Raw genomic sequence first — 26,251 nt, 5'->3', positions numbered from 1 at the left:
AAAACCCATAATAAACCTTGTGAGAAGGAGAGTTAAATTTTTGACTGACACCACTGAGGCGACCTCTTCCTGCTTCAGTGGGTTAAGCCAGCTGGCCAGAGGGGCTGAGAAGTGAGCTAAGCCAGTGAGCTTATTGAAGCCTGGCCAGCAGACAGAGGAGAGAGGGAGAGCAGCAAGGGCACAAGGATGGGGATGGGAGGTGGAGCTGGAGCAGTAGACGTTGGTTAGTATGTGAAGAACCATTTGATACTGTACATCTTCACCCTGGTTCATAAGATTACATGAAAAGGGCAAACACGAAAACAAAACAAATCCCACCAAAGAGCAGAGAATAGGATCAGGGGAGACATTTCCTTCTCAAATGGACCTAAACAGTTAAATGGATCCTGACAATTAGAATAATTAGATAATTAGATTGTGACTGTGGGCAAGAGACAGAAACCTGTCTTGGCTAAGTACACCTGTTAGCAAATGTGCTCAGTTATAAAAGGAGCATGCTCTCAGTTAGCGGGTATATTTCAAATGGCTCAGAAAAAATAATAAAATAAAAATATGCATCTGATGAGTTAGATTTAGCCAGCACAAGGGATTTTGCCTAGGGCTCCATTACAGCCTGCACTCCCAAGTCCCACTCTTAGTCCCATTATTACTTGCACCTCCATCAACAGATTTTTATTTAAGCCAAAGCATTTAGAGCACAATTCCATGGTGAATAACCTTTAAGGTTACATTTGCCTTTTCCTTGCTTCTTGCAAACAGTGCGTAATCCACGAGCACATTTGTTGGCTGTAAAGGTGTACAACAGCAATTTTTGCAATGACAGTGCGGAGAGGGAATATGAGATCTGTGTGCTAATGAGCTGACACTGCAGAGGCTGGGGCGATGTAGTGTGGAGTGCACTACAAGTGCACAGCAGCAAGACACAGAAGGGGACTTCAAGGGAATTGGAGGTGTTTCCTGAGGAATCAGGGCACCCAAGCCACACCAATGGGACCTAGCAGTCCCCTGGTGTTTTCACATCTTCCAAAGCCCTAAGATGATCAAATCTGTTTTTTTAAAGAACAGACATGTAACTTAAAATGTGTGTACATCTCTTTTTATGTATACTGATTTTACATGTTTGGTTGTCTGTGTGTGTGTACGAATGTATGTATCCTGAAATCATATTATTCACACCATCCTTCTTTCTGGGATTATCTCACCAAATTGAAAAGTACAGTAGCAAACAATTAATTCCTATGAAATGGGAACATGAGCTCCAAGTCAGATAAGTCTTTTTGATAAACTTCAATTTACCTCTGAGCTGAGATCCCAAATGAACCACCGTTCAAAACCAGAGAGGCTTTTATTGGCCTCTTAAGACACAATGAAGTTGGAGTCTGTCTTAAACAAACCTCTCGGGAGTTGTGGAAAAAATAAAAAGATGGCTGGTGAAGAAAAGTCTTTAAATAACTGATGCATGGGATTCCTTGCAAGGAAACCTTCAGAATACTTTGGAGGAGAGGATTCAGAGGGAGAGCACAGAGCAGGGACACACAGAAGGCATTACCCTTTGTTTATTCTTTGAGTATTTGTTTACCCACATAACTATGCCCTCAAAAGTTTGGGCCTGCCTCAGAATTGAGGTCACAGGGAAGATCATGGGAAGAAATCAATTTCAGTTCTAGACGAAGCTGCAGCTAAGAATTCTGAATGTGAACAGGGGAAAGTTTTTTTTAATTCTTGCCATCCTATTCCATATTGAATTAGATAGGAGAGGTGGGTGACCCGATTTGGAATTAACTGGGATTTTCTCAAATTCTCCCTAGGTCTCCAAGGAGGGGCAGGCCAGGGGATCTAGGGCTCCTTTCTCTGCAAAATAGTGCAATCAATTGGAAGAATGGAACTTGGGATCACCTGCCAGACTCTAGTACTGAACTATAGTATTGTATGTGGATACCTGAAATATGTAATCTTCAACTTCCAAAAGAAAAAGAGCAATCAAGGCCCAAAAGATATGAGATACACTTCCAGGACTTTCCTGGCCCTGTGAAATGATTGTTTTCTGCATTCAAAGACTATTAGACTGTGGTTGTACTAGTCATCTTTCTCATACTAAGCTACTAGGCAGCAGCTGCTGGGAGACAGCTTTAAGATCTGGCCCCCATTCAATGATTGTGACATTCAGAAAGGACAGTTTTAGGGACCAGAGAAGATGACAGCTTTCCTCCTCTGTCTTCTGAGATGTGAAGACTGAGAGTGCAACAGGCAGCTGGGTGCACATCACTGGTTTCTGGATATTTCTCCTGTGTGTGTCAGTGTGTGCATATGTATGTATTTGGCATAACTAAAGGCAAAGTCACCTTTTTGTTTTGTCTTTCTTGTTGCCCAGTGAGCCATGCCTCTTATCCCACACTTTGAAGCCTGAACCTATAGCCTGGCCTTGTAAGCTTGTTAGCAGAAGGGCTGTGGATTTAGGGTGCGTGTGTGGTAGGCGGGGGGACCAGTTTCTTTTCCCTCCCTGAGAGGTAAAGCATTAAGGCAACTCAACATCAAATGGATGACTTATTGCCTGTTCTCAAACCTGAGCTTTTCACATGACAATGATCATTTCTTGATTGCTCCTTGAGTAAAGTTTCAATGGCTCTGAGCTGGCTGGTGTCAATCTGATTTGACCATAAAAAAAGAACTAAAAACCTTGGAAATCAATCATTTCTGAGCAGTCAGTTAGCACTCTTTTTCCAGTCCTCATCAGTGGAAAAGATCTAGAATTGAAATATTATTTGTTATCAATTATAATAAATCCTGATAGTTTCATACATTTAGTTTTAAATTTGCTCTTATTAATACTTAGGAAGCTGCATTTTGAGCTTCAGCCCCTTGACAAGACCACAGTGCTGCAGGATTAAGAATCAGCTTGTGCTGGAAGTAATGTAGAGACAGGCTGGGATTACTGAAATAAGATGCAAAGTATAGACAGACATTTTGTAACTTTCACACTTAGCTGGAATTAATAAGTTCCTATTTTTGTCAATGTTGGAAAGCCAAAGAACATCAAATACAGAGTATCTCAGAACATGTTCATATAAGGATCTGTACCTTCAGCCAAATTTTTCTTAAAGCTAATATTGTCACATTTCTTGCGAAATACTTCACCCACATCCTCTTGACCTAAGTCTTAAAATCGAAGGAACTGGTGCCCTTGGAGACTCTTTCAACAGTTTTTGGAAATCACATATCCTTTGAGGCAGAAGATTTTGAATTCAGTCCTATATAAAGTTTCACACAACCGAACACAAATATAACTTCTCCCTTGAATGAAAGTCAGAAAACAAAAATTCCAAACTATACAAGCCATAAAAGCAAAACACATTTATGCCATCATCAGCCTCATTGTTGTGAAAACTTTTAGTACAATAAGCTTAGATGAAAAATTATCAGTCTTTCACATAAAACATTCCATTCAAGAAAAACTTGTATCCGACTGTCATTTGGGTTCCCTTGATTTTACTTCTCAATATGTCCCCTTTCCAGAGGAACAATCAACATGGCACAACTAGGTATGGTTTTGAGGCTAATGAAATTCCTTCTTTTTCATATTTGCCTGCTACAAGCTTCCCCCGCCCCTCCCCGCCTTCTGCTCTAAGTTAAAAACTGTGTTGTCCTTATCAATGAGCGGGGTGAACAACAGTAGGAAAGACAAAACAGAAGCACCTTTCGAAATAGTCACCTGAGCACTGTCTTCCCCATCTCAATTTTCCAGGTGTTCATCATCTGTAATCAGTTTGTAGTCCTATCAGTTGCTATCAGAGCTCTCTAGGTAAGAAAGGTGATACTCTAGGACAGAAAGAGGCCAGGCAACCAAGCCTGATCTGTCCTTCAAGGTCATTTGTTTGCAGAATTTCTCACATTTGGCTCCTATCTATTTGGCAATTGTCAAATTCAGCTCATTTCTACAGTCAGGCACCAGATTTAACAGTCAAGTAATGCACATCCTGAATTGACTCAATCAAGAGGCTTCTTTTTTTAATCTCATCTGAAGAAATTTCCCTGAACAACCATGCTATTTTTTTCTTTCATTTTTTTCAGTCAAAAGAAAAAAAAAGGTGTGGGGGAGGAATTGCCGGTTTAGCAAGGAGGAAAATGAAACTTTTGCATCAAACATTATTCATGATAGAGTTTTTGCACTGCCTTAATTCCCTCTCTCAGCAGGATCCTTCGGAGTTGGTTTATGCTGCATGAAACCTGGATTGACTAGCGCCCCTAAAATATCTACTGAGGCTATCACCCCTCCCCAGCATGTATGCAGATCCCAAGTCCCACAGAATACAAGTGAGGTCCGCAGGGTCCCAGAGGGAGTAAAAGCAGATCTACTTACAAGCGTTAGTCACAGAAAAACTATTGGAGGAATCCAAGTGATCTACGTGGTAATTCAAATGGAAGGGCTTCTCGGTGGTGTTCTGGTTGGTGTTGTATAACTGCACGGCAAAGCGGAAAGCGCTGTGCTCCTGCACCGTGTTTCTCATGAAAAGTCCACCTATAAGCAAAAGGAACCGAGATTTGGCTTGTGTCGGGTTAGAAATTTGAGAGCACTGCAGATATGAGATCCCTCTCAATGGTACGGGGTGTGATGAAGATTGATTTTCAACCTGTGTGTCTTTCAAGACTCTTGTGAACTGAATTTTGGCCAAGAAACCTGGTTTTCCTCTAGAGTGAAGAGGAGAGGCTGGCTGGAGACTAGAAAGAAGGGGGAAAGGGGAAAGAGGGAAGGGGAGGCTGTTTTGGGGTAGGACGATGAAACCAAGAGTGGGACTTGGCTGTTCTTAGGCAGTAGCTTCCTCTCCATTGCCCGCGCCCCCAACCCACTCCGACGCACATATCCACAAGCAGGTTCGTCTTTTCCTGGCTCCAAGGGAAAGGTTGGGAAGAAAAACAATTTCATTTTCCCTGGTGACCCATCCTGTTCCTCATAGCCACCCCCTCCAACCATGACAATATAGGGTTTGGTTCAACGATGGTAACAATTTTAACTTCTCGACTTGTAAATACAGACAGAAGCTGAGAGAACTCCCAGTGTTCGCGAACTGGGCTCCAGACAGACACAGCGGCAATTCATGAATTCGTGGTCTGCGTGACTTCGCGCTTCCTCACCCAGCTCCTTGTCTCACCCCTGCCTCTTATCCCATCCGCCACCTACTCTGCCCCCGGTTGCTGCCCAGGTCTGGGGCATCCAGAGTGGAATTCCACTTCCCCAGCATTAGGCTGTCGGGGAGGGGGGGCTCCGCAGACACGGGACGGGGCGCCCCGGGCTGGGTTACGCGCCCTGGCGCGGCCAGACGGGAGGCATCACCATGGGACAACTTCCAGCGGTGGCACACAAGCTATGGCAAAGTCCAGAGCAGCGAGCCGAAAAGCCGCGACTCTTCGTCCCTTTCCAGCCTTCCAGCCTCCTGCATGCCTCCCCTGCTCCTCACATCTCGGAAAACGTGGCAGTCCACTCTCTCCGAGCTCCAGGAGACCTATCTCTTATGCCTGATGCTCCCCACACCGGCCAGCTCTCTGGAGCTCAAATCCCGGAGATTCCTGCCCGGTCCCCGTCCCCAGTCCCCTCCCCAGGCATTGCAGGACAGGGACTCGCGGCCGCAGTAGCCACGCCAGGGCTGTGGTCTCGGGTGCAGAAGAGCCCGGCCCGAAAGGCTGGTTCGCTCGCTCTTACCTATGCTGATGGTGTTGGGGAATCCTCCGTGAGAATGACCCAAAAGACCCAGGACTAAAAAGAAGACCAGCTGGAGCATGCTTTGCCCCATTTTCTTCTGCCTAGCCATGCTGCGCCTAAAACGAAGCTGACTAGAGCACGGGCGCAACTCCGGAGTCGTCAAAATAATAACAGGAAAAGAAAAAGAATTCACTGGCTCTTACAACCCCCTCCCTTCAACTTGCTCTCGCTCACTCTTCCTTTCCACCCTACACTCCTCCTCCTCCTCCACCTCCTCTCCTCTCCTCTTCTCTCCCCTCCTCTCCTCCTCTCTCCTTCTCTCTCTCCTTCTCTCCCTCCCTCCCTCTCTCTCTCTCTCTCTCTCTCTCTCTCTCTCTCGCTCTCTCTCTCGCTCTCTCGCTGTCGCTCTCTCTCTGTGTCTCTCTGCTCCTTCTTGCTCTTAGGCTCTCTCACACCCCCTCCCCGCCCCCACCTCACTTCTGTCTTCACACCAATCTAGAAAGCAGGTTCACTGGCTGCAAGCTTGGTTAGCCAAAGCGATCTTGTCCCCTATCACTGGGGTGGGGGGGGGCGGGGGGAGAGAGAGAGAGAGAGAGAGAGAGTGAAAGAGAGACCGAGACCTAAAACACAGAACAAAACAAAAATGACAAAATACCGAAAAACAAAAATCAAACGGGGGGGGGGGGAGAGAGAGAGAGAGAGAGAGAGAGAGAGAGAGAGAGAGAGAGAGAAGGAAATTATAAAGAAAATCCGAGACTTTTCTCCCCCAGAAGATGGTGGGTCTGAAGAGGGGAAAAAATAAGGGAGCAGCGAAAAGGCTCATCGCCTGTGAATTGGGCTCTTCCAATTGGGCCGGTAGGGGGATATCGATCAAAGTTGATCTGACGTGGAATTAAAGCCGCACGCCGCTTAGCTCTACTGCAAACTGCAGCCACGGACTGCAAAGCCTTGGCGCTGGCGTTTGTCAACACGGGAGATGGGATCAATAGAAATACACTAGTCCTCAAGTGGACCAGTCTTTCAAGCTGCAACTGGCCCTTTAAAAAAGAAAGGAAGAAAGAAAAGCTGCATTGTCTCTGCGTTTGTTTGTCTGTCTTAAAGAAGGGGGGTCTGAGGGGCGGTTAGCGGTTACTCAGGAGTCTTTGTAGAGACTCGCAGAAGCAGTCCCCATCACAATGTACCCGAAGATGCTGCGCATGCCCGGTCCCTACCGCTCAATTTTTACAGCAGAAATCCAAGGGCCAGTGAACAAACCCCCAACCCTCACAGATTTGGGAAGCCAGTACCTCCCATTCCCAAGTACAAAGCCAGGCTTGAGGGGAGGGGACAATGATGGACTGTGTGGGGCTGACTGCTTTACCTGGAGGTGGTAACTAAAAGGTTAATGAAAGGACTCTCAATCTCACTGATGAAGGAAGAGAGAGATGTGAGAATGAGCTGGAATGGGATGGGGATTGAAAGTTAAGGTTAAGGAAACTGTCTTTAGCTGCCTTGTTCCCTTGGTGTTGCCTCTGGACATAGCAGCCTAAGCCCCTGACTAATGACTCCAGAGGCTATCAATTCTCCCCCACTTTTCTTTTACTCTTGGCTGTAGGGGAGGAAAGACCCTTCCAAGTCAGGCAGTGCAGCTGGATCCCAGTTGGGTGGTAGTTCCCTTTATAACATCTTGTGGAAGAACCTCTTTGTCTATACAGTCCTCTCCCTAGCTCATTTCTCCAGTGGTGAGGAAAAAGCAGCCTCTTTATCTTCCAAGTATTTCACGCCTACATCAGTTACCCTGGAAGTGACAGTTTTTATCCTTTCTCCCATAAACTATTTTCCTTTTCATATTTTCTTCTCCTAGTCTATGTGGACATGCTGCCAGTGTACAGAAAACTGGTACACATCAGGCAGAAGACATGGGGCAGGACTCAGGGGCCCAACTGGTACACGGATTACTCCGGGACTTGGATTTGGCATGACATAGGCTGGGGTCTGGAAAAGAAAGTTTCCAAATCCTTGGGCACCTAGAATAATGGTTCATGGCTCTTCCCAATTTTCTATCCATTTAATAATGCAAAGTCTCTCCATACATAATCGCCCATGGAAATCTTTTGCCTCCATTTGCTAGTCCATGGCTAGGAGTGAGGGAGATACCTGGGGATCATGCAAGACTGAACTTGCAAGTTGTTGGAGCAGCAGGGCAAAGTGGGTAGCAGAGACTAGGTTGGTCCACCCTTGACGAATGTGAGATAGCATGGCTCAGGAACATAGGCTTAGGAAACAGATACAGGTTCAAGTCTATATTCTATCACATATAGGTGGTGTGTGACCTTGAGTACTTTCCTAATCTGAACCTTAGTTTTCTCATCTGCAAAATGAGAGTATTAATATTTTCCCTATAAAGTGATTATGGATTAAATAAGGATTAAATAAAATGGTAGATGTGAAAGCATCTAATTCAGTGCCTGACTCACAGAAGAATCAATAAATGTTAATTTTCAAATTCTCTTCCCTCTTTCTCACTGTTTAAAAGTGCTCTTTTGTCCCCAAAATTTCCTCATGCTGTCAGTTTTCTCTTTCTCTACCATCATTCAAACCCCAGACTCTGCTACCTAGTCTTTGCGAATGTTCCACATTAAAATCTTCCCACTGTGGCTCCTTAACAGCCCCAGCAGACAGAAGAGAACCTGGTAGATGAATCTTTACTAAGGTTCTAACCATAGGCAGTGACAATTTAATCTTTAAAATGACACATTTAGAGAACTCTGTGCCAGGCACTACTGTTACTCTTTTGAGATAACATAGTTGCATTTTTTAATAGGAACCTTCAATGCCTTGATCCAAAGGAATAACTTTAATAACAATAATTTCAGTCTTGATTTCAGATGGGTGGACAATACATTTTTAAAAAAGATTTTATTTATTTATTTTTAGACAGAGGGGAAGGGAAGGAGAAAGAGAGGGAGAGAAACGAATGTGTGGTTGCCTCTCGTGTGCCCCCCACTGGGGACCTGGCCCACAACCCAGGCATGTGCCCTGACTGGGAACACAACTGGCAATCCTTTGGTGCACAGGCCGGTGCCCAACCCTCTGAGCCACACCAGCCAGGGCAGATGGACAATATATTTTGGGTGGAGGTGGGTGGGTTTCAGCATACTTTACTTCATTCCTGAAGGCAGCTAGGTTCCCATCCATGCTTAGCCAACCAAGAGAAGAGGTAGACAAAAAAAATTGTGGCCATCTTCACTGTAATTTGGCTTGAATACTAATGAGGTGAATTTATTACAAAAGATGAGAGGAAGAAAGGCATTTCAGTGCCTCTGCACTTGAAAATCCTCAGTTGAATTCAGTACTGTAAATGGCACCCATCCCTTCTGTTTTCAGTCTCCTCTACCTACTACCTATTTCCCAGTCTTTCATCTACTGCCACTCTTTCAACTTTTAGCTGTTAGTGGCAGCTATTGGCAGAATTGGACTAGTCCCATCTGAACCAGCAGGGACATAGTGGTGAACCAGGCACATTGCTGTTGCTTGAAAAGCCTGTATATTACATGAAAATGCTTTTGCAATTGATCCCTCACCCATGAAAGCATTGAGCCACTTTTTGAACTTCATTTTTGGTTTTCCAGTGAAGAGCTAGAGATTATACTAGCAGCATCACAGACAGCAGAAGTTGTCAACAAGGGCCCAAGTCCAGACTGAGGATTACCTGCTTAGTCTTAGGACCCATGGTTTGCACTTTTAAATACACTCTCTATGGTACACTTTAAACAGCAATAAAATAATTCATTGCAGTTATTATTGAGGAGTTGTTCTCTATTCTTTCATTAGGTGATTAGCCAGGACACAAGAAGTGATGCCGGAAAGATGCAGGAAAACAAAGTTAACTATATTCACAGATAACCCTATGCCATGAAGGGGTACATATGGAGGGAGCACCAAGTGAGTGAGCTCAACCAAGCAGGTGGGGGAGAGAAAGGGGGAGGGAGGAGAAGGAAGGGGAGAGAGAGAGAATAAGAATAAAAGGGGAGAGAAGAGAAGAAAACAGGAGGGGAGGGGAGTGGAGGGAAGGGGAAGAGAGAGCACCCCTATGAGCAAGTGTCTTTATTGGGGTCAGGACAGAGCACACAAACAAAAGACATGAGAAGGTTTCATGGTACATTTGAATGCCATTAGGTCACAGTCAGGGGATGGCAAGAAGTGGATCTTGTAGCAGGGGCTAGCCTTATCACACAGGTTTACCTGATTACCAGGGTGAGGTGCTCACAGCCTACTTGTGGGGATGTTGAGGCAGCATGAAAATATAACGTTTTAAGATTTATAATACAAAAGTGAAAATAGTTCTGTTCATGAGGTTTCGTTTTGTTTCCAGCTTGGGATAAGGACACTTGTGTAAGCAGAAAGAATTGCCTGCCAGCCAGTAGAGTTTGGAGAGAGGATCTATACCGTACATAGAGCCTCATACTAGCCAACTTGATACCTTGCAAATAAGCAAAATAGCGATACAAATCATCCTGATTCATTGGAAGGAAAATGCTATCCCCCTAAAGGTAATGAAACCAAGATACTACAGGCATACCTCAAACATATTGCATTTTCCATTCTGGACCACTGCAATAAAGCGAGTCATAGTATTTTTGCTGGTGGCGGCGGGGGTGGGGTGGGGTGGGGTGGTTCTTGTCTTCAATTTGTAAAACACAACATTTGCAAAGCACAGTAAAGCTACGGGCAATAAAATGCCTGCATATCTTTTGCCTAATGGAAAGGTAACTTCCTCACTGTTTTACTTGAAACTTTGATTTCTTCAATGAACGTTTGACCACCTGCTTTATGACAAATTCTGCTAGGCATCAGGGAATAAAGACGCAAAACAATTTCTGCTTTCAATGCATTTCAAGTTTGGAGGAGGGGCAGATGTTTTCACTGGCGATGACAATGCAACCTGGTAAGTGCTGTAAAAACAGTAAGCACCAGGTACCAGAGCTGTACAGAGGAAGCTGTTTAAGTATCTGAATAAGGAACTTCTTTTATCCCAGATTCAATCTCAAGCCATTACAAAGAGAAGATAGAACAGGGTATTTTCTAAGGACTCTTCCTACTCTCCTGTTCCTTGGTTTTATGATTCCATGAGGCTAGATTATTTTAGGATCAGAAAAACTGTCCAAACCTCAGCCTACACTGTAATCAAGGAAATAATCTAGGTGCTACTAATTCTTTGTGGTTGTCTCTTTACTTCCATTCCTAGATTCCTTGGAAAGAATAGGGTCCAGCCATATCAGGAGACTGGTTGGGTGTGACATCTAAGAAAGCTTGGGTCCTTCATCTTAATTTTCTATTATTCCATCTTCTTTATTATACCACACCCTCCAGAAACCTCTGTAGAAATCCTCTATATGGATATCAATCCACATCCCTGAGGAGCTGAGATTCCAGATATGGCCTTGGTTGGAACTGCTTCTGGTCGGAATATAAATATGAGTCAGAAGAGAAGCCTTGTGAACTTCGGTTTAATTGTTCCCAGAAATGGATCGATGGCAACTTCCAGAAGGAAGACAGTCACATCAAGTAAACAGTGACAAGGGAAGCAATTGGTTATCTCAAATTATTTTCAGATTGGCTTGCTTTTTATAGATAGTAAAGGTGTTTGGAATTCTTTTTTTGCCCTGAACACATCTCTAGGAGCTGTTTGGGGGCACAATTACTTGGAGGTGATCTTTTACTTTTAGTACCCTTCTTCCAACCTTTTCTCTCTGGACTAAGTACCTTAACACTGCCTCCTTTAGGTACTCTTAGGGCTAGTGATCATGCTATTGATTCATTCAGTTCCTGTATCAGTTAGGACGCTTCATACTTCAGGTAAGACAAAACCCACTAAAGCTGGTACAAACAATATGGGAGATACATTGGCTCACATAAGTGGAAGGAACAAAAGTAGAACTGGCTTGAGAGTAGATTAGACTCTAGTTAAAAATATATATCAAAGACATAATTTCTTTTACTCTCTCCTTTCTGCTTTCCACATGCTGGCAAAATGTCTGTAGCATTTCTTGTTTTCACATCTGCCTTGCATCTTCTTGTATCATTGGTTCAACCTGAATCACATAATGATTCATGATCAAATACCGTGGCCAAATAATGTCATGTTTAGACCTGAATTGCCTGAATCAATCACCATGGCATCTGGAGACAAGATTATGCCCCATTTACAGAGCTGAGTATAAGGAGTAGTCAGTTCTCCCCGACCTCTCACCAAACCACACAACTGGTGCACAGCGGGAGAGAGAAGTATTGTGGTTGGGAAACAACCACAATAACCACAAAAATTCCTGTTTTTAAAGACCTGCTCCCTGAGAATTGTGGGTGGTAAAAATTTTACTCTTGAAATGTCTACAGGCCCCTGATGACTTGCTGAAATTATCTTAGCTTTGGTCTATTAGAGGTAGATTGTTCAATGGTAAGACCCTTTGTTATTTTAGTAATTCAACCCCTAAATTCAGTTCATGATGCACCTGCCAGATATTTAATTATGCTTTTAAGAGAGTCATGTTATATCGAGTATCCAGAGTGAGAAATTAATATAGAAATAATTCCTTTTCTTTGGGGTAGAGGCAAATAAGCTTCTAGATCTTTTTAGGCAATGATCTAGTGAATACTCTTACACATCTTCCTCAGGTGAGTAGAGGTCTATGGTGTTACTCCATAGGTTATAAAATAGAGAAATCAGAGAGGTTTAGTGAACAGCCCAATGTTACATAGCCAAGGGATGGGGAATGGAGTTTCTTATCCTGCTAGGGCTTTATCCACCAGGTCAGAGTCTTCTTCAGGCTGTCAGAGAATTGAAGCATAACAAATATATTTCTCTGGGATGGGTTTATATTAGAAAGTAGTTATCCCCTGACGGGCTCTGAATGGGCTTGAAAACTGGCGATGGAAATCACAGGGCTTCCCACTTCTTACAAAGTGAGATTCTTATAAGTTGCAAAGCTTCTGATGGGAAGTGTTAATTTATTGAGAATTATTTCAGGTTGCCTCCAAAAGAAATATTGCTGATATTTTTATTAATGTAAACTTTTGCACCCCTCTTGGAAGGTTAGAAACTGTCACTGTGAAACAGCACAGACAAGTCAAAGAGAAATTAACACCAAACCTAAAACTGGCCCTGCCTTCTTGTTCTAGTTGGGGATGGGTTGTATGTCTGAGCACATCTGAGAATTTTACTATGGAATTCTGGGTGCCAACTGGTTGAGGAATTATGCTTTATACTCAAATGGGAAAGCTTCCATTTTTGGAGTACTTATGAAAATTAGAAACTGATTCTAGATTCTGAAATTTACATGCCTGTATGTCAGGAACTGAATCAGCATCATGCCATATCATATCAAGTCAAATAGACCTCCCCATTTCGAGATGTGTGTATGTGTGTGGGGTGGTGGTAGTAATGGAATTGGGATGGGTGAAATACATGTGTTAGATAAAATAAGTGCTCCAATTATTCATTCCTTATTGTATGCATACCTTTATCATGACCTCATTGTGGGGAATTTATTTCTCTGCCTGTTAACTTTGGGTTTGGCCTCATGACTTTCTTTGGCCAATGGGATATGGGTAGAAATGGCAGAGCACCAATTTAAGCCTATATCTTAAGAAACCTCATGCATTTCTGCTTGGCATCTTTACCTGTGTCATTGCCATGAGAAAAACATGTATCATCTACTTTACTGGTCCAAGGAAGATGAAAGACATGTGGAGTAGAATTGCTCTAGTTGACTCACAGACCTGAAGTGAGAAGCAGAACCATCTCACCTACTACAGCCTGTAGCAGAGCTGCCCAGTTGAGCCCAGTCTAGATCAGCTGAATGACAGCCAACCTACACATGGGTGATAAATAATAAATGATCATTATTTGAAGCCACTAAGATTTTGGGCTAACTAATATGGCAGATATTTTGTAATGGTATGTTTCTGTGAGTGACCTAAGGTTAGGGTGACCATGCTCCCTGGTTTTCCCAGGACAATTCACTTTATACCCATTGTCCCAGAAGAGCTATTACTAGTGCCCCCTTTCACTTTCAGAATTATCCCAGTTTGGATGATAAACTGTATGTTCCATTTGGCTGAGGCATGCGTATCTTGTAGGGTTGTTTTAAAGACCAGATAAAAAGACTTGCAGTCTGCTTGTTTGTCACTTCTACTTCTTAATTTCTGTTTCCTAATCTGTCAAGTGGGGATTTGACTCTAGCCATCTTGAAGAATAAGGTTTTTTTAACACTCCTTTAGATATAGGAAGTTCTGGGTTTCCTGCTTTAAAAGTGAATTCAGAGTATCTAGGAGAATGAAAACTAGAAACAGTTCAATCTTAGAATACTTGACTGTAACTAAATCTCTAAGAGGAATTTTTGGATTTCTAAGGTTTAATCTGTCCTGATATGTGCACTGTAAATATTCTTTCAAATCTTTGTGACATTACTTCCATGGACATAATATTTTGAGGGAAAACAAAAGTGTATCAATTGTTCTACATTTTTCTAGGTGATTACCCACACAACCAAAATCAGTGGTTTTCTCTTCTGAAAATAAGGTATCTCCTAGTTTAGGAAAATCCAGTATGTGGAAATACAAATTTGCAGAGAGTTTTTTAGTTCACTAAAGGATTTACCAGAGAGTTCCTTTACACTAGTGAACTGCTCTTGTGCAGTGGTATCAGTTGGATGTGTTTCTTCTCTCTCCTCCAGGACAAGTAGCAATGTCTGGAGACATTTTTTATCATCACACCTGTGTTGGGGGCAGGGCAGTTGCTACTGGCATTTAGTGGGTAGAGGTCAAAGATGCTGCTAAACCTCCTACAATGTACAGGATAGCTCTTGACAACAAAGGATTAGCCAGTCCCAAAGGTCAATAGTGCCACTGTTGAGAAACGCTGTTTCTATGTACTCAGAATAGGGGTTTAAAAAAATCCAAATGGTTTACACATACTTTTTCAGAAACATGGATATTGGAGCAGGTAACTGAAAACCTGGATTCTAATTGCAGTTCTGCCCAAATTACACTTTTTCAGCCTCAGTGTTTTGAGATCTGTGAATTGGGAATACATCTTATTTACATTGCTGTATAAGAAGAGAGGAGAGAGGGAGGGAGGCAGCGAGGGAGAGAGAGAAGGGTGGAGAGAGAGAGGGCGATCTACTCAATATCATGGCATTCAGGTTGTTGAAGTTGATTAGTTCAAGTAATAGAAATGATGAAATGTGAACTTTCTAAGACTATTTCTATTTCTTTTACTTTTATAGACATTCTGTGGCAGTAGTTCACTGGTGAATAAACTGAAGCAGAGCAGAATGCCTGTCACTTTCCCAAATTGGACACAGAAGTCAAGGCTTTCTGACTTCCTATGCTGCCTCTTTTGTCTTAATTCACTGCAAAGGTACCTACAGGGCCTGTTACTGGTCATCAGTGTTTCACACAATATTATTGTTATCATTATTATAACTTCTTTTAGTTTAGAGAAAATATTAAAGGGGAGGAAGCAGCACTTATGAAAATACCTCTACAGTGAACCTCAGAGCTGAGGTTAGTCAGAAAGCTGGTGTCCACTGAGCCACCATCACTTAGTTGGACTCAAGGGTGGGGAGTTTGATGAATTCTGCTAAGTAACAGCAGAAAGGAGAAAAATTAAGAACAAGGGCCACTCAGTGTTTAGAAACTCTTTGGTTCAAATAGGACTGACTATATAATTTTAGGGGTCTAATGCAAAATGAAAATGCAGTGTCCCTTGTTCAAACATTAAGAATTTCAAGACAGAGACAGCAGGTCATTAAAGCAAGCACAGGGTCCTTCTAGCATGAGACCCTGTATGATTGCACAGGTCATACTAATAAAGCTGGCCCAGAGGGCACTTCTGCTCTAGAGGAGACTGGGCAGTATGAAGAGCATACCACCTCAGTTTCCTGGGTTTTTGATTTCAAGTCCCCAGGAGAAACCTCATTCACTAAGGGGCACACAGGTCCAAAGAAAGTGAAGGGGCTTCCTCAAGGGAGGCTGAAAACTGTTTCTCACTGATACTCTTGGCCTCCTTCTGTGGGTAGCCCCAGTCCCAAGAGAAGTTCTATGTTACAAAAGAAGAAAAAAAATCACTTAAAATCATTCTATGTTGGGAAGAGGCCAGTCTAAGAGTGGTCCTACATTGCTATCTAAACTGAAATTGAGTTCCCTGGGGGTGAGATCATTCTATATCCAGAGGTACCACACTGGAGAAATCCTCATGAGGCAAGGCTTTTAAATTCAAAACAAAGCAAAAACAAATAAATGTCTCCTCCTCCTTAAAGTTCTGATTAAGAGTTTAGAACATTACCACATTTTGCTAATAAAGGGAAAGCAGTAACTCCTCCCCAATTCTGAATTACCTTTACTCAAATTTCTGGTAGATACAGGCTAACTTGGTATTATTTTTCTGATGGTGATGATTATGATGATACCAATAATGAAGACAAGCCCTGGCCAGGTAGCTGAGTTAGTTAGAGCATCATCCCAATACACCAAGGCTGTGGGTTTAATCTCTGGTCATGACACATACAAGAATTAACCAATGAATGCATAACTAAGTAGAAGAATAAATTGGTGTTTCTCTCTCTTTCTCTCTTTCTTTCTTTAAAAAATCAGTCAATAAATAAAAACAATGATGAAGACAATGACCATGATGATGATGACAATTATCATGATGACTAACATATTTCTTACCGCATGCCAGGTATTCTGCTAAGTGCATTGTCTCACTGAATCCTTACATCAACTATTTGAAGTAAGTGCTATTATTATCCCCATATTTAATGCAAACCAAGATTAGAATCATTTCATATAAATTTTAAAGGAAAGGGACCCTGAAAAGTATCTATCAAAAAAGGGATGGTAAATGGAAAGTAATTGCATAGTTCCCATTATTAATAATATAGAATGTAAAAAGTGTTACTGCTTTTTCCTTTTACTTAGGATGCTCCCTTAATTGTATATTTTTGTAAACATGAATTTAGTTTTAATTTTTTTCATAATGTTGAGTACCCAGAGACTTCTCAATAAAGGTGTGTTGAATTAAATAAATGAGGGCACTGATGGGCTTATTCAAGATCTCAACCTTCTTATGAAGTTTCGTGAAAGCATCCTAAGTTCTTTAATCATGAATTCTGACACAAGAGTTCTGTGAAACAAAATTTTGTGGTTAGAGAAGTACAGAGTGCCTTCATTTCAGGTAAATCATTCCTACAATATCAGTCTGCTCATCTGATATGGTTATAGTCCTGGTAGGAATGTCCAACCTGTTGGCATCTCTGGGCCACACTAGAAGAAGAAGAGTTGTCTTGGGCCACACATGAAATACACAAACACTAATGAAAACTGAGGTGCAAAGAAAAAAAAGGTTTTAAGTAAATTCACAATTTTGTGTTAGGCTGCATTCATAAGCCATCCTGGGCCAAATGTGTCACTCTGGTCAAGGGTTGGACACCCCTGGACTAAGGCCTCATTAACATCACCTTGTGCCTATTTCCAATAATTGTAGACAAATTACCCAGGCGGAAAGCCAGTGTCTTGACTATTGAATCTTACATTCTTCCTTCAGTGCATCACTTGGCTTTTGCTTTAGTTAGATTTATGGGGAGTAAATTACAGCAATAAATTCCTGTGTCATTCATTGTAGGTTCCCTCAAATTCTTTCTTGGAATCAGGAACAGTGTGGTAAATAAATACATGAATAAATGGAATGCTAATATTTCCAAACTAGTCAATTTTTATAAATTAAAATTACTTTATTATCTTCCTAATGAGAGTAAAACTTGAGAGAACCAACTTCATTTGTATTGGAACACACTGTAACTTCATATTTTAACTAGATATTTTATTAATTTTGTTTAAGATTGTGAACTCTATGAGTGCAGGGATTTTTTTTGGTGGGAGTGGGAGTTTGGTTCGTTTATTGCTATAATTCTAGCACCCAGAAAAAGGCCTGGAATATAATTGATGCTAAATAATTTTTTCAAATGAATAAATGCATAAATTAATCCCCCCAAAAACCCAACAAGATCCAATGGTGCTCTGTTTAATATTATGGTTCATGAGTCAGGAGGAATACAAGGGAGAAAAGGTTTTTGATTTCATGGATGAACTGAAAAGAAGAGATAACTGCCCTTTTGTCTGGCTGATTACATTCAGCAAACTCTTAGGGAGCAGTGGACACATATTATCCTTAGGACAAGGCCTCTTGAGGTGCAGAGCACAGTGGAGGGTGGATCTGGTGGGAGAAAAAGAGAATGAAGTTTTATCTTCTCGCATCCTCATGGTCAAAATTTACTCATCCTTCCCATCTTTTCAGGATTCTGTTGGATAAGTGGTTGGTATATTCCACAAGGTACTTACTTGGCAGAAAGTGGTCCTTGTGTTACCGTTAAAGAATGGATGGTAGTTGAGAAGAATTGAATGTCTGAGTTAGTATAACATTTCCTGTTTGTTGAGAACATGCAGATTGGTTGACTTTGTCTGTAGCTGGCCACTGAATGATAAATGGCTGGGTGGCAAATGGTGACACAGTGGAAATGGATATCAACAATTTGCTGCTACACCTTATAATATGGGCAAGTCTTGCTTTATGCATTGGGCATACATATAAAACTTTGTGTGGAAAATGGATTTAGGTAAATTGGATCCTATTTTAGATCCAGGACAAATGCTTGCCATTTAAAGGAACCTTGAAGTGAGTCATTTTTTCAAGTGAAAAATATCAGCTATTTTGTCATTTTTGTGGTTTCCTACATGTACGAATAAAAATACACACAGTCCCATATAATTTAGAGGGCAGGCTCCTTTGGATAAAAAGATGAAGTTTAAGGCTGTTTATTTTTCAAAATCTCCCTGTAACAAAAGCTTAAATTGGGAAATATCTGGCTGCTTCTAAATCCTAATATTCAAATATGGTATCTTTTCATAGTATACTTCTGAGGCAGGATCAAAATTTTGCGAACTTATCCAGGATAAAGTGAAAATGTTAATGTCATTCAATATATGGTATTTATATATTTCATTACATATGGGGGGGGTGTGTGTGTGTGTGTGTATTATTTTCCTCCCATTTCTCAAATTACCACCATTCTCTTCTTCATTGAAGTTTTGAATATATAACATAAGCTACAAATTTTATGTCAATGGGAAAGAGATTATAATATGATATTATTATTTATCAAGTACTTGCTATGTTCCAGGCATGTACTAAGTGATTTAATACATTAGATCACATAATCCTCATAGTCATCTATAAGTTATATACTATTATTATTTCAACTTTATAGCTTAAGAAACTGATACCCACAGAGAAATTAAGTGACTTGCCCAAGATCACATAGCTCAAAATTGTGGAAGTGAAATCAAATTCAGGAAGTCCCTATGACCACCTGCTTCCATGTCACACTGGGTGTATATGTGTATGTTTTAAGATCCCAACTAGTTGTGTTTCCTCAAAGGCACAGGGAGCAGATAGCTGCCTCTATGCCATACTCAGTGGCCACTCAACCTGCACTGTAGACTGACTGGGGCAAAGAAAGACTTGAGGAAGACTTTTGTTTTTATACATTTCTCCCTCCACCTTAGCTAAATCAGATTTATTATTTTAGGGAATAAAGGAAGTACTGCTTATATGTCCCAGAAAATAGTTACTTACTGAATGATGACCACATACACTGGAGAGGTTAACTTTACTGTCTGAGAGGGGTTAAGACAATGTGTATGATGGTATATTTGTCTTCTTCATTCAGAGCCATGGTGGTGGTTTAGAGCAAGGACCACTCTCCTTGAGTTCAAAATCCTCAACCCACAACTAGTATTAGGGTAATATGACTTTCTTGGGTCTCACCACCCTCATTGTATAATGGGACGATAATAGTAACACATACCCCACAAAGCTATTGTGAGGATGGAATGAGGTAATTAAAGAGCACAGAATGGTCTGGCATGTAATAAATTCTCAGTAATGTTAACTATTATTGTTATTAGCTCCAGGCCCATCAGCATATTTTAGCACAGTTTCTTCCAAGCTTGTTTTGGTTCTAGCAGACTCAGAGAGAGTACATTTTGCTAAGTTGAACAAGCAGGAAAGGCTTGTACATTTGCAGAATCTGTCAGCATTTGAGTTTGTTTAGCCCTGGCAAGCAATGGCTTCCTACTCTGAAAACAAAGGAAAAAATGTATTTTTTAAATGAAGAAACACCTTTTTAAAAACACTCAGAGGACTTATTAGACAGAAAATAGCTTTTATAGAGCAATGTTGTGGTGATTGAGGGGAAAACATTAAGTGTATGAATCAGATTACCTTTACTGGAGAAGCAGAGTTGAGCATGGCAAAGATGACAAGGATGGTAGGGAGAGAGGGGGAGGGCAGGGGGATAAAAAAAAAACATTTGCCAAAGAGTTATGAAGATTGGATTGTGCCAGTCCAGAAACCACTTGCCAAATGAAAGCTGCAGTTGCTCTCATCCACTGCCGCTGTGCTGTAATGAATGCATTTTTGATTAGCTTTGCTGATTACCTGCTCTCTATGCACACAACAGAAGATAGAATAGCCGAATCTGGGCCTCTTGGTGAAGGCTTTAGAGGCAAGGGAGAGGAGCAGTGGGAAGGTTTTGATTACCTTTTTTATTTTTCTCTCTTTACCCGCTCCTCAGTGTATGTTGCTGGCTTTTTCTGGGAGCAGCCAAGAAGCCAGAACTTCGGGGTTTTTTCCCACACATTGGTGCTGTGGCAGAGTAATAAAAGTGCCAGAGGGGTAAGGAGCTACATTGAAGCTCCCATCCACTCTTTTCTGATTTCTTTGTAGCATTTAACTCATCCCCTCAACCACAGGAAATGAATGCCTTTTCATATGTTGAAAAAGGAATTATGTCTTTTATTTCCCAGATACATTACAAGTATTTACTGAGAGATGAGAATTGGGTGGGAAAATAGGTTTTAGGCTCAGAAGGCAATGTTTCTAAAGATTTAGTGCAGTTTGAATGGGAACAGAAACTTTGGGAAGGAAAACACAAGTTATCGTTTTTGTTACAATTTCCTCTCTGGTGCTGTAAGATGAGAACTGAAATTCAATGTTTATAATCAAATGTTTATTTTTTTTCACATCAGATGCAGTAGGTGTTTTTCATATTGTATTTTCTTTGTGCAAAGGCTATTATTATTATTGCTGTTATTATTTTGGTCACTGTACTTGAATTCTAGACTCAGCATTGCATGAGAACCAATCTGTTTTTAAGAAGTTGAGTTCTAAGTACCTGGCCAGATCCATCAGATGGGTGCCATCCTAGCTCAGGGCTGAGTGATACTGTGTAGAGCAAGCATTATTTCCTTTATGGGTGGCAATGGAGGGCATGACAACTGTTTGGATACGAAGATCAGGTGCAGCCCTTAGGCAGGGGGTGAGTACTTCTTTTCAGTGTGAGTTGAGGAGCTTCTAGCATTTCCACTTCACCCTCCCTTGTATTTTCACCACTGGTCTTGTGTTTTCTGAAATCCCCATGTTCACCTTCTCCTTTGGGGCACCCTCTGTTAAAATGGTGGTAATGCCTGTATTTAGTACACTTCTACATTTCTACATCATGGCACACAGGCCATTCCTCAGAACTGGAGTCAACAAGTTGGGAGACTGGCCACTTCAGGCCTTGAGACCTGAAGGCAGTTAGTAACTCAGTACACCTCTTATCTAGCCACATGACACTGTCACCAGTCTTTCATAAGAGCAACCATATTATTTAGTTTAACCTGGGACACTTTCAAGAGTGGAGGGGATACTATTAATAATTAAGCCAGAAAATTAGGCAAATCTAGGAAATTTGGTTACTCTGGTCAATCACACCTTAACCCAGGTTATTTTTCCAGACTAGCCCTAATGATACCAGACCTCTGAAAAGTACACTTTTTTAGTTTGTTTCCTCCATTAGTCTTTTATCTCCCTTTCTATTTATACAGCTGCTATCATCTATCATCATATTTTTCTTCAGCTTTCATTTTACAGATAAAGAGACAGATAAGAGACTAAAGTATATTTGCCCCCCTCAGGTTTTCATCAGAATTCGCAATCAACTTGTACCAGGGTTATCTGGGACCCAGGGGAAAATCAGTGCTGTTTGGATCTTTACTAGCTTTTTCTTTTGGTATTTTCTTCAGTTCCTTTACTATCTCTGTCTAGCTTTCCAGTGCCCATGTTTCCTTTCGTGTCCAGAATTTTCTTTCTTTTCTCACATCCACTAGAGCTTAGCTGTTCTCCACAGTATTCATGCCTTCAAAACTTAGCCCTATGTTCAAAAGTGAATGTTGAAAAATTAATGTATTAGCCTCTCTACATAATATATTCATATTTAAATAGGAGAGTTCTGGAGACATAACTGTTAGCTCAAGGGAGCAGTGATAATTGGGGGAATTCAGGAACCTGGGAAAACTGAGTTTTCCCAAGTTTTTGGTTAGAAGATATGGTGTCTCAGTGTGACCTGGCTCATAACACCTAACGCCTGTTTTGATCAGAGCTTTAAAAGTTAGATAACCTATAATGCTCCTGGGTATGTCTGCTGCCACCATCTAGATGACATGCTCTATGGGACTGTGCCATCATCTCAGATTTACTTGAATTTGTAAAAAGGCAATAAAAGAGCCTTTTATAACACAGTTAATCAAAGAGTAAAGGAGTAAAATAACCCAAGTTATGTGTCTGATCTGCTCCAGGCAGAAACATGAACTCACTTTAGTGTGGCAGAGGTTTGGAAATTATTATCTTTTGTTTTTGGCCTCCTTGGTATGATAAGGCATAGATTGCATGGAAGATTTACAAGAGCTCTTAGAACCAAAATTTCCAGCCTTCCATTTTACTATCTTCTCCAATTGCATCTCTTTGAATCTAAAGGTTAAAACATCAGCTGTTAAGATACCTTGGGAAATTATTTTCACTGGACAATTATAATTTATTTCTTAGCACTTGTATATATTCTCTACCTTAACAATCACTATCTAAACTAAGTAGTTGGTTCTCCTTATGGGTATGATATTTGGTCATGTATTTAACAAATATTCCCTGAGCACCTACTATGTGCCAGATACTGTGGGAGGTGTTGGTGAACATGATAGAAATGAACTCTGCTTTCATGTATGTTAAACTAATACAAAAGAAATCAGTTACAAATATGATAACATCTCATTTTGATTTGTTTAACAAAGAAAACCAAAAGGATGCTACAATAGAGAATAAAGAATAGCACCAACTTTTGACAGCCAATATTGAAAAATCAAACTAAAATTAGGTCAAATAATATGAGATGTATTATCTCACTAATAAGTAGTTGGGAGGTAGGAGGAGGATCGAGGGTTAATTCACAGTCACAATGTAATTATTATGACAGACTGAGGCACATTCCAGCTTTCTTTTTCTTCAATTATATTTTATTGATTATGTTATTACAGTTGTCCCAATTTCTCCCCCTCTATCTTCCTCCACCCAGCAACCCCCTCCCTTAGGCAATCTTCCCACCATTGTTCATGTCCATGGGTCATGCATATAAATTCTTTGGCTGCTTCATTTCCTACACTGTACTTTACAGTCCCATGGTTATTCTATAAACTACCTATTTCTACTTCTTAACCCCCTCACCTCTTCACCCTTTCTCTCATGCCCCCCTCCTATCTGGAAACCATCAAAACACTCTCTGTATTCATAATTCTGTCTCTGTTTTTCTTGTGTGCCTAGTTTTTTTTTTTTTTGGATTCAATTGTGGATAGACATTTATTTATTGCCATTTTATAGTTCATAGTTTTGATCTTTTTCTTAAATAAGTCCCTTTAACATTTCATATAATAATGGTTTGGTGATGATGAACTTTAGTTTTTTCTTGTCTGGGAGGCTCTTTATCTGCCCTCCAATTCTAAATAGTAGTTTGGCCTGGGTAGAGCAATCTTGGCTGTAGATCTCTGCTCTTCATGATTTTGAATATTTCTTCCCAATCCCTTCTAGCTTGCAAAGTTTCTTTTGAGAAATCAGCTGACAAGTTACCCTACAGGTAACTAACTACTTTTCCTTTGCTGCTTTTAAGATTCTCTCTTTAACATTTGGCTTTTTAATTATGATGTGTCTTGGAGTGGGCCTCTTTGCATCCACCTTGTTTGGGACTCTGTGCTTTCTGGACTTGTATGTCTATTTCCTTCATTAGATTAAGGAAGTTTTCTTTCATTATTTTTTTCAAATAGACTTCCAATTTCTTGTTCTTTCTTTTGTCCTTCTGGTACCCCTATGATGTGAATGTTGGAATGCCTAAAGTTTTCCCAGAGGATGTTTACACTACTCTTGCTTTCTTGGGTTCTCTTTTCTTCTTGTTGTTCTGATTGCTTGCTTTTTTGCTTTGTTATGTTCCAAGTCATTGATTTGATTTTCATCTTCATCCACTCTACTGTTGTTTCCATGTAAATTGCTCTTTATTTCAATTAGTGTATCCTTCATTGTTGACTGGACCTTTTTTATGCTGTTGAGGTCTTCACTAAGTTCCTTGAACATCCTTATAATCAGTGTTTTGAACTCTGCATCTGATAGATTGCTTATCTTCATTTTGTTTAGTTCTTTTTTCTGGAGTTTTGATCTGTTCTTTCATTTGGACCATGTTTCTTTGTCTTCTCATTTTAGTTGTCTCCTCATGTTTGTTTCTACGTATTAGGTAAATGCTGACTCCCTGTCTTGGGTAATATAGCCTAATATAGTTGGTGTCCTGTAGGGTCCAGTGGAACAGCCTCCCCTATCACCCAAGCTGGGTACTTGTGGTGCACCCTTTGTGCAAGCTGAGTACACTCTCCTCTTGTAGTTGAAACTTCATTGCTGTTGGCAAGTCAATGGAAGGGATTTGCCCAAGCTAGTCAGCTGCAAGGACCTGCTGTGACCACTGACTACCAACCTCTGTCTTCTGTGGAGGATCAGCTGTGCAGGGGAAGGTTGTGGTGCTCTGCCATGGTCTGTAGCTGTCCACTGGCTGCACAGGCTCTGGGGTTTCCCAGGTGGTGCAGTCCAAGGTCAGTCCCCACCCATGTTCTTTGCAGGATCTCCCTGCATGATCTGTAAAGCAATCTAAGAAGGCTGCTACTTATGTTAGGCTTGCAGATTCCCAGGCAAAGCTAAGCTGTGAATCTAGGTTGGCTGCTGCTAGTGCCGGGCCTGGGGCCACTTAACAAGAGGTATGAGGGTTGGGGGTTACTGAGGCTGGCTGTTTCTTGTTTGATAAGATTCAGGAAGTTTTGAAGCATGACCCAAGACCAGCTATTCTTATCTTGGGTGCGCCAGTAAGTTGGGTAGGACAGAGACTTAGGCGATCTCCAGGGCAGGGCAAAAAGTGTTAGCCAGGTTCATGGAGTTTCAGATATGGTACCTGCCTGCCAACTATGTGACTCTGTGGGAGGAAGGTTCAGAAAAGGGACAATGGCTTCCGCCTGCCTCTCTGTCTGGGAGAACGCTGTTCTCCAGTTCTCACCTTGATGCCAGATACTTTAGTTCCTTCCTGTATGTCAGTGCTTACCCCAATAAGCACTGGGCCTTTCAAGCTGCTACCCCAGTGCTGGAGCTCAGAGGGAGTGAGTCTGGGTAAGTCTGCGTGTATGTTCTTTAAGGGGAACTACTTGGAACTCCAGAAGTTTCTTCCATTGACTCAATCCCTGCTGGTTTTGAAGCCAGAAGTCATGGAGACTTATCTTTTTGCCACTGGAACCCTGGTCTGGGGGCCTGGTATGGGTATAGGACTCCTCCGTTCAGAAATAACCCTCCTTAGTTTTTAATCCAGCACACGTGGGTGAGGGACCAGACCATTCTGCATCTCCAACCCTCCTACTAGTCTGGTTGGTTGTGGTTTCTTTAATTCCGTAGTTGTTGGACTTCCATTCAGTTTGATTTCTGATGGTTCTGAGTGATGGTTGTTCTCTAGTTTAGTTGTAATTTTGATGTAGTTGTGCAAGGAGGCAAGTCGTGCTTACCTATGCCACCATCTTGACCCCCTTCTTTCTATTCTGTCCTCCTTAGCATACGGGTAATGCTTATATGTAGATATACTGCAGCTAGTTAAAACTGATTGGTGTCTTCTCTCTTTCTCTTCTTCCTTCCCTCCCCCTCCCTCCTTGTCCCTCCTCAGCAAGGACCTTTCCAAAGTGAACTTTTTTTTTCACCCCACGTGTGAGTGTATCATATCATTCTTAGCTTTTTCTGTCTGACTTATTTTGCGTAGTGTAATATTCTCAAGTCCATCAATGTTGTCGTAAATGGCAGTATTTCATCTATTCTTATGGATGAATAGTATTCCATTGTTTATATGTCCCACACCTTCTCTACCCAATTGTCTATTGAAAGGCATTGGTTGTCTCCATGTCTTGGCCACTGTGAATGGTGTTGCAATGAACAAAAGTGTGCATATATCTTTGTGAATAAATGTTTTTGAGGAAAAAACCCAAAACTTCTTTTTGTGTCACATTGGTGAGTATTGGGTCATATGCTCATCTCTAAACCATTCACTGACAAATTGGCAAGATATGATCATGACTGTT

General features: G+C 41.3%; 1 protein-coding gene across 1 annotated transcript in view; it reads right to left on the bottom strand.

Moving 5' to 3' along the window:
• Positions 1-5,804, bottom strand: part of GRIA3 (glutamate ionotropic receptor AMPA type subunit 3) — a 393,069-nt gene extending 387,265 nt beyond the window's left edge. The window contains exons 1-2 of the mRNA XM_054576984.1: positions 5,696-5,804; positions 4,358-4,516 (exon numbers count right to left, since the gene is read on the bottom strand). Coding sequence (XP_054432959.1) covers positions 4,358-4,516; positions 5,696-5,804 — 268 coding nt within the window. The remainder of the gene's footprint in view (positions 1-4,357; positions 4,517-5,695) is intronic.
• Between the last annotated feature and the right edge of the window lie 20,447 nt (positions 5,805-26,251).

This window comes from Pteronotus mesoamericanus, unplaced genomic scaffold (assembly GCF_021234165.1).
Source record: "Pteronotus mesoamericanus isolate MK-2021 breed Mesoamerican mustached bat unplaced genomic scaffold, CSHL_Meso_final contig_40, whole genome shotgun sequence".
NCBI lineage: Eukaryota > Metazoa > Chordata > Mammalia > Chiroptera > Mormoopidae > Pteronotus > Pteronotus mesoamericanus.
The sequence above is the reverse complement of the archived record's forward strand: the minus strand, read 5'-3'. Positions and strand labels throughout refer to the sequence as shown.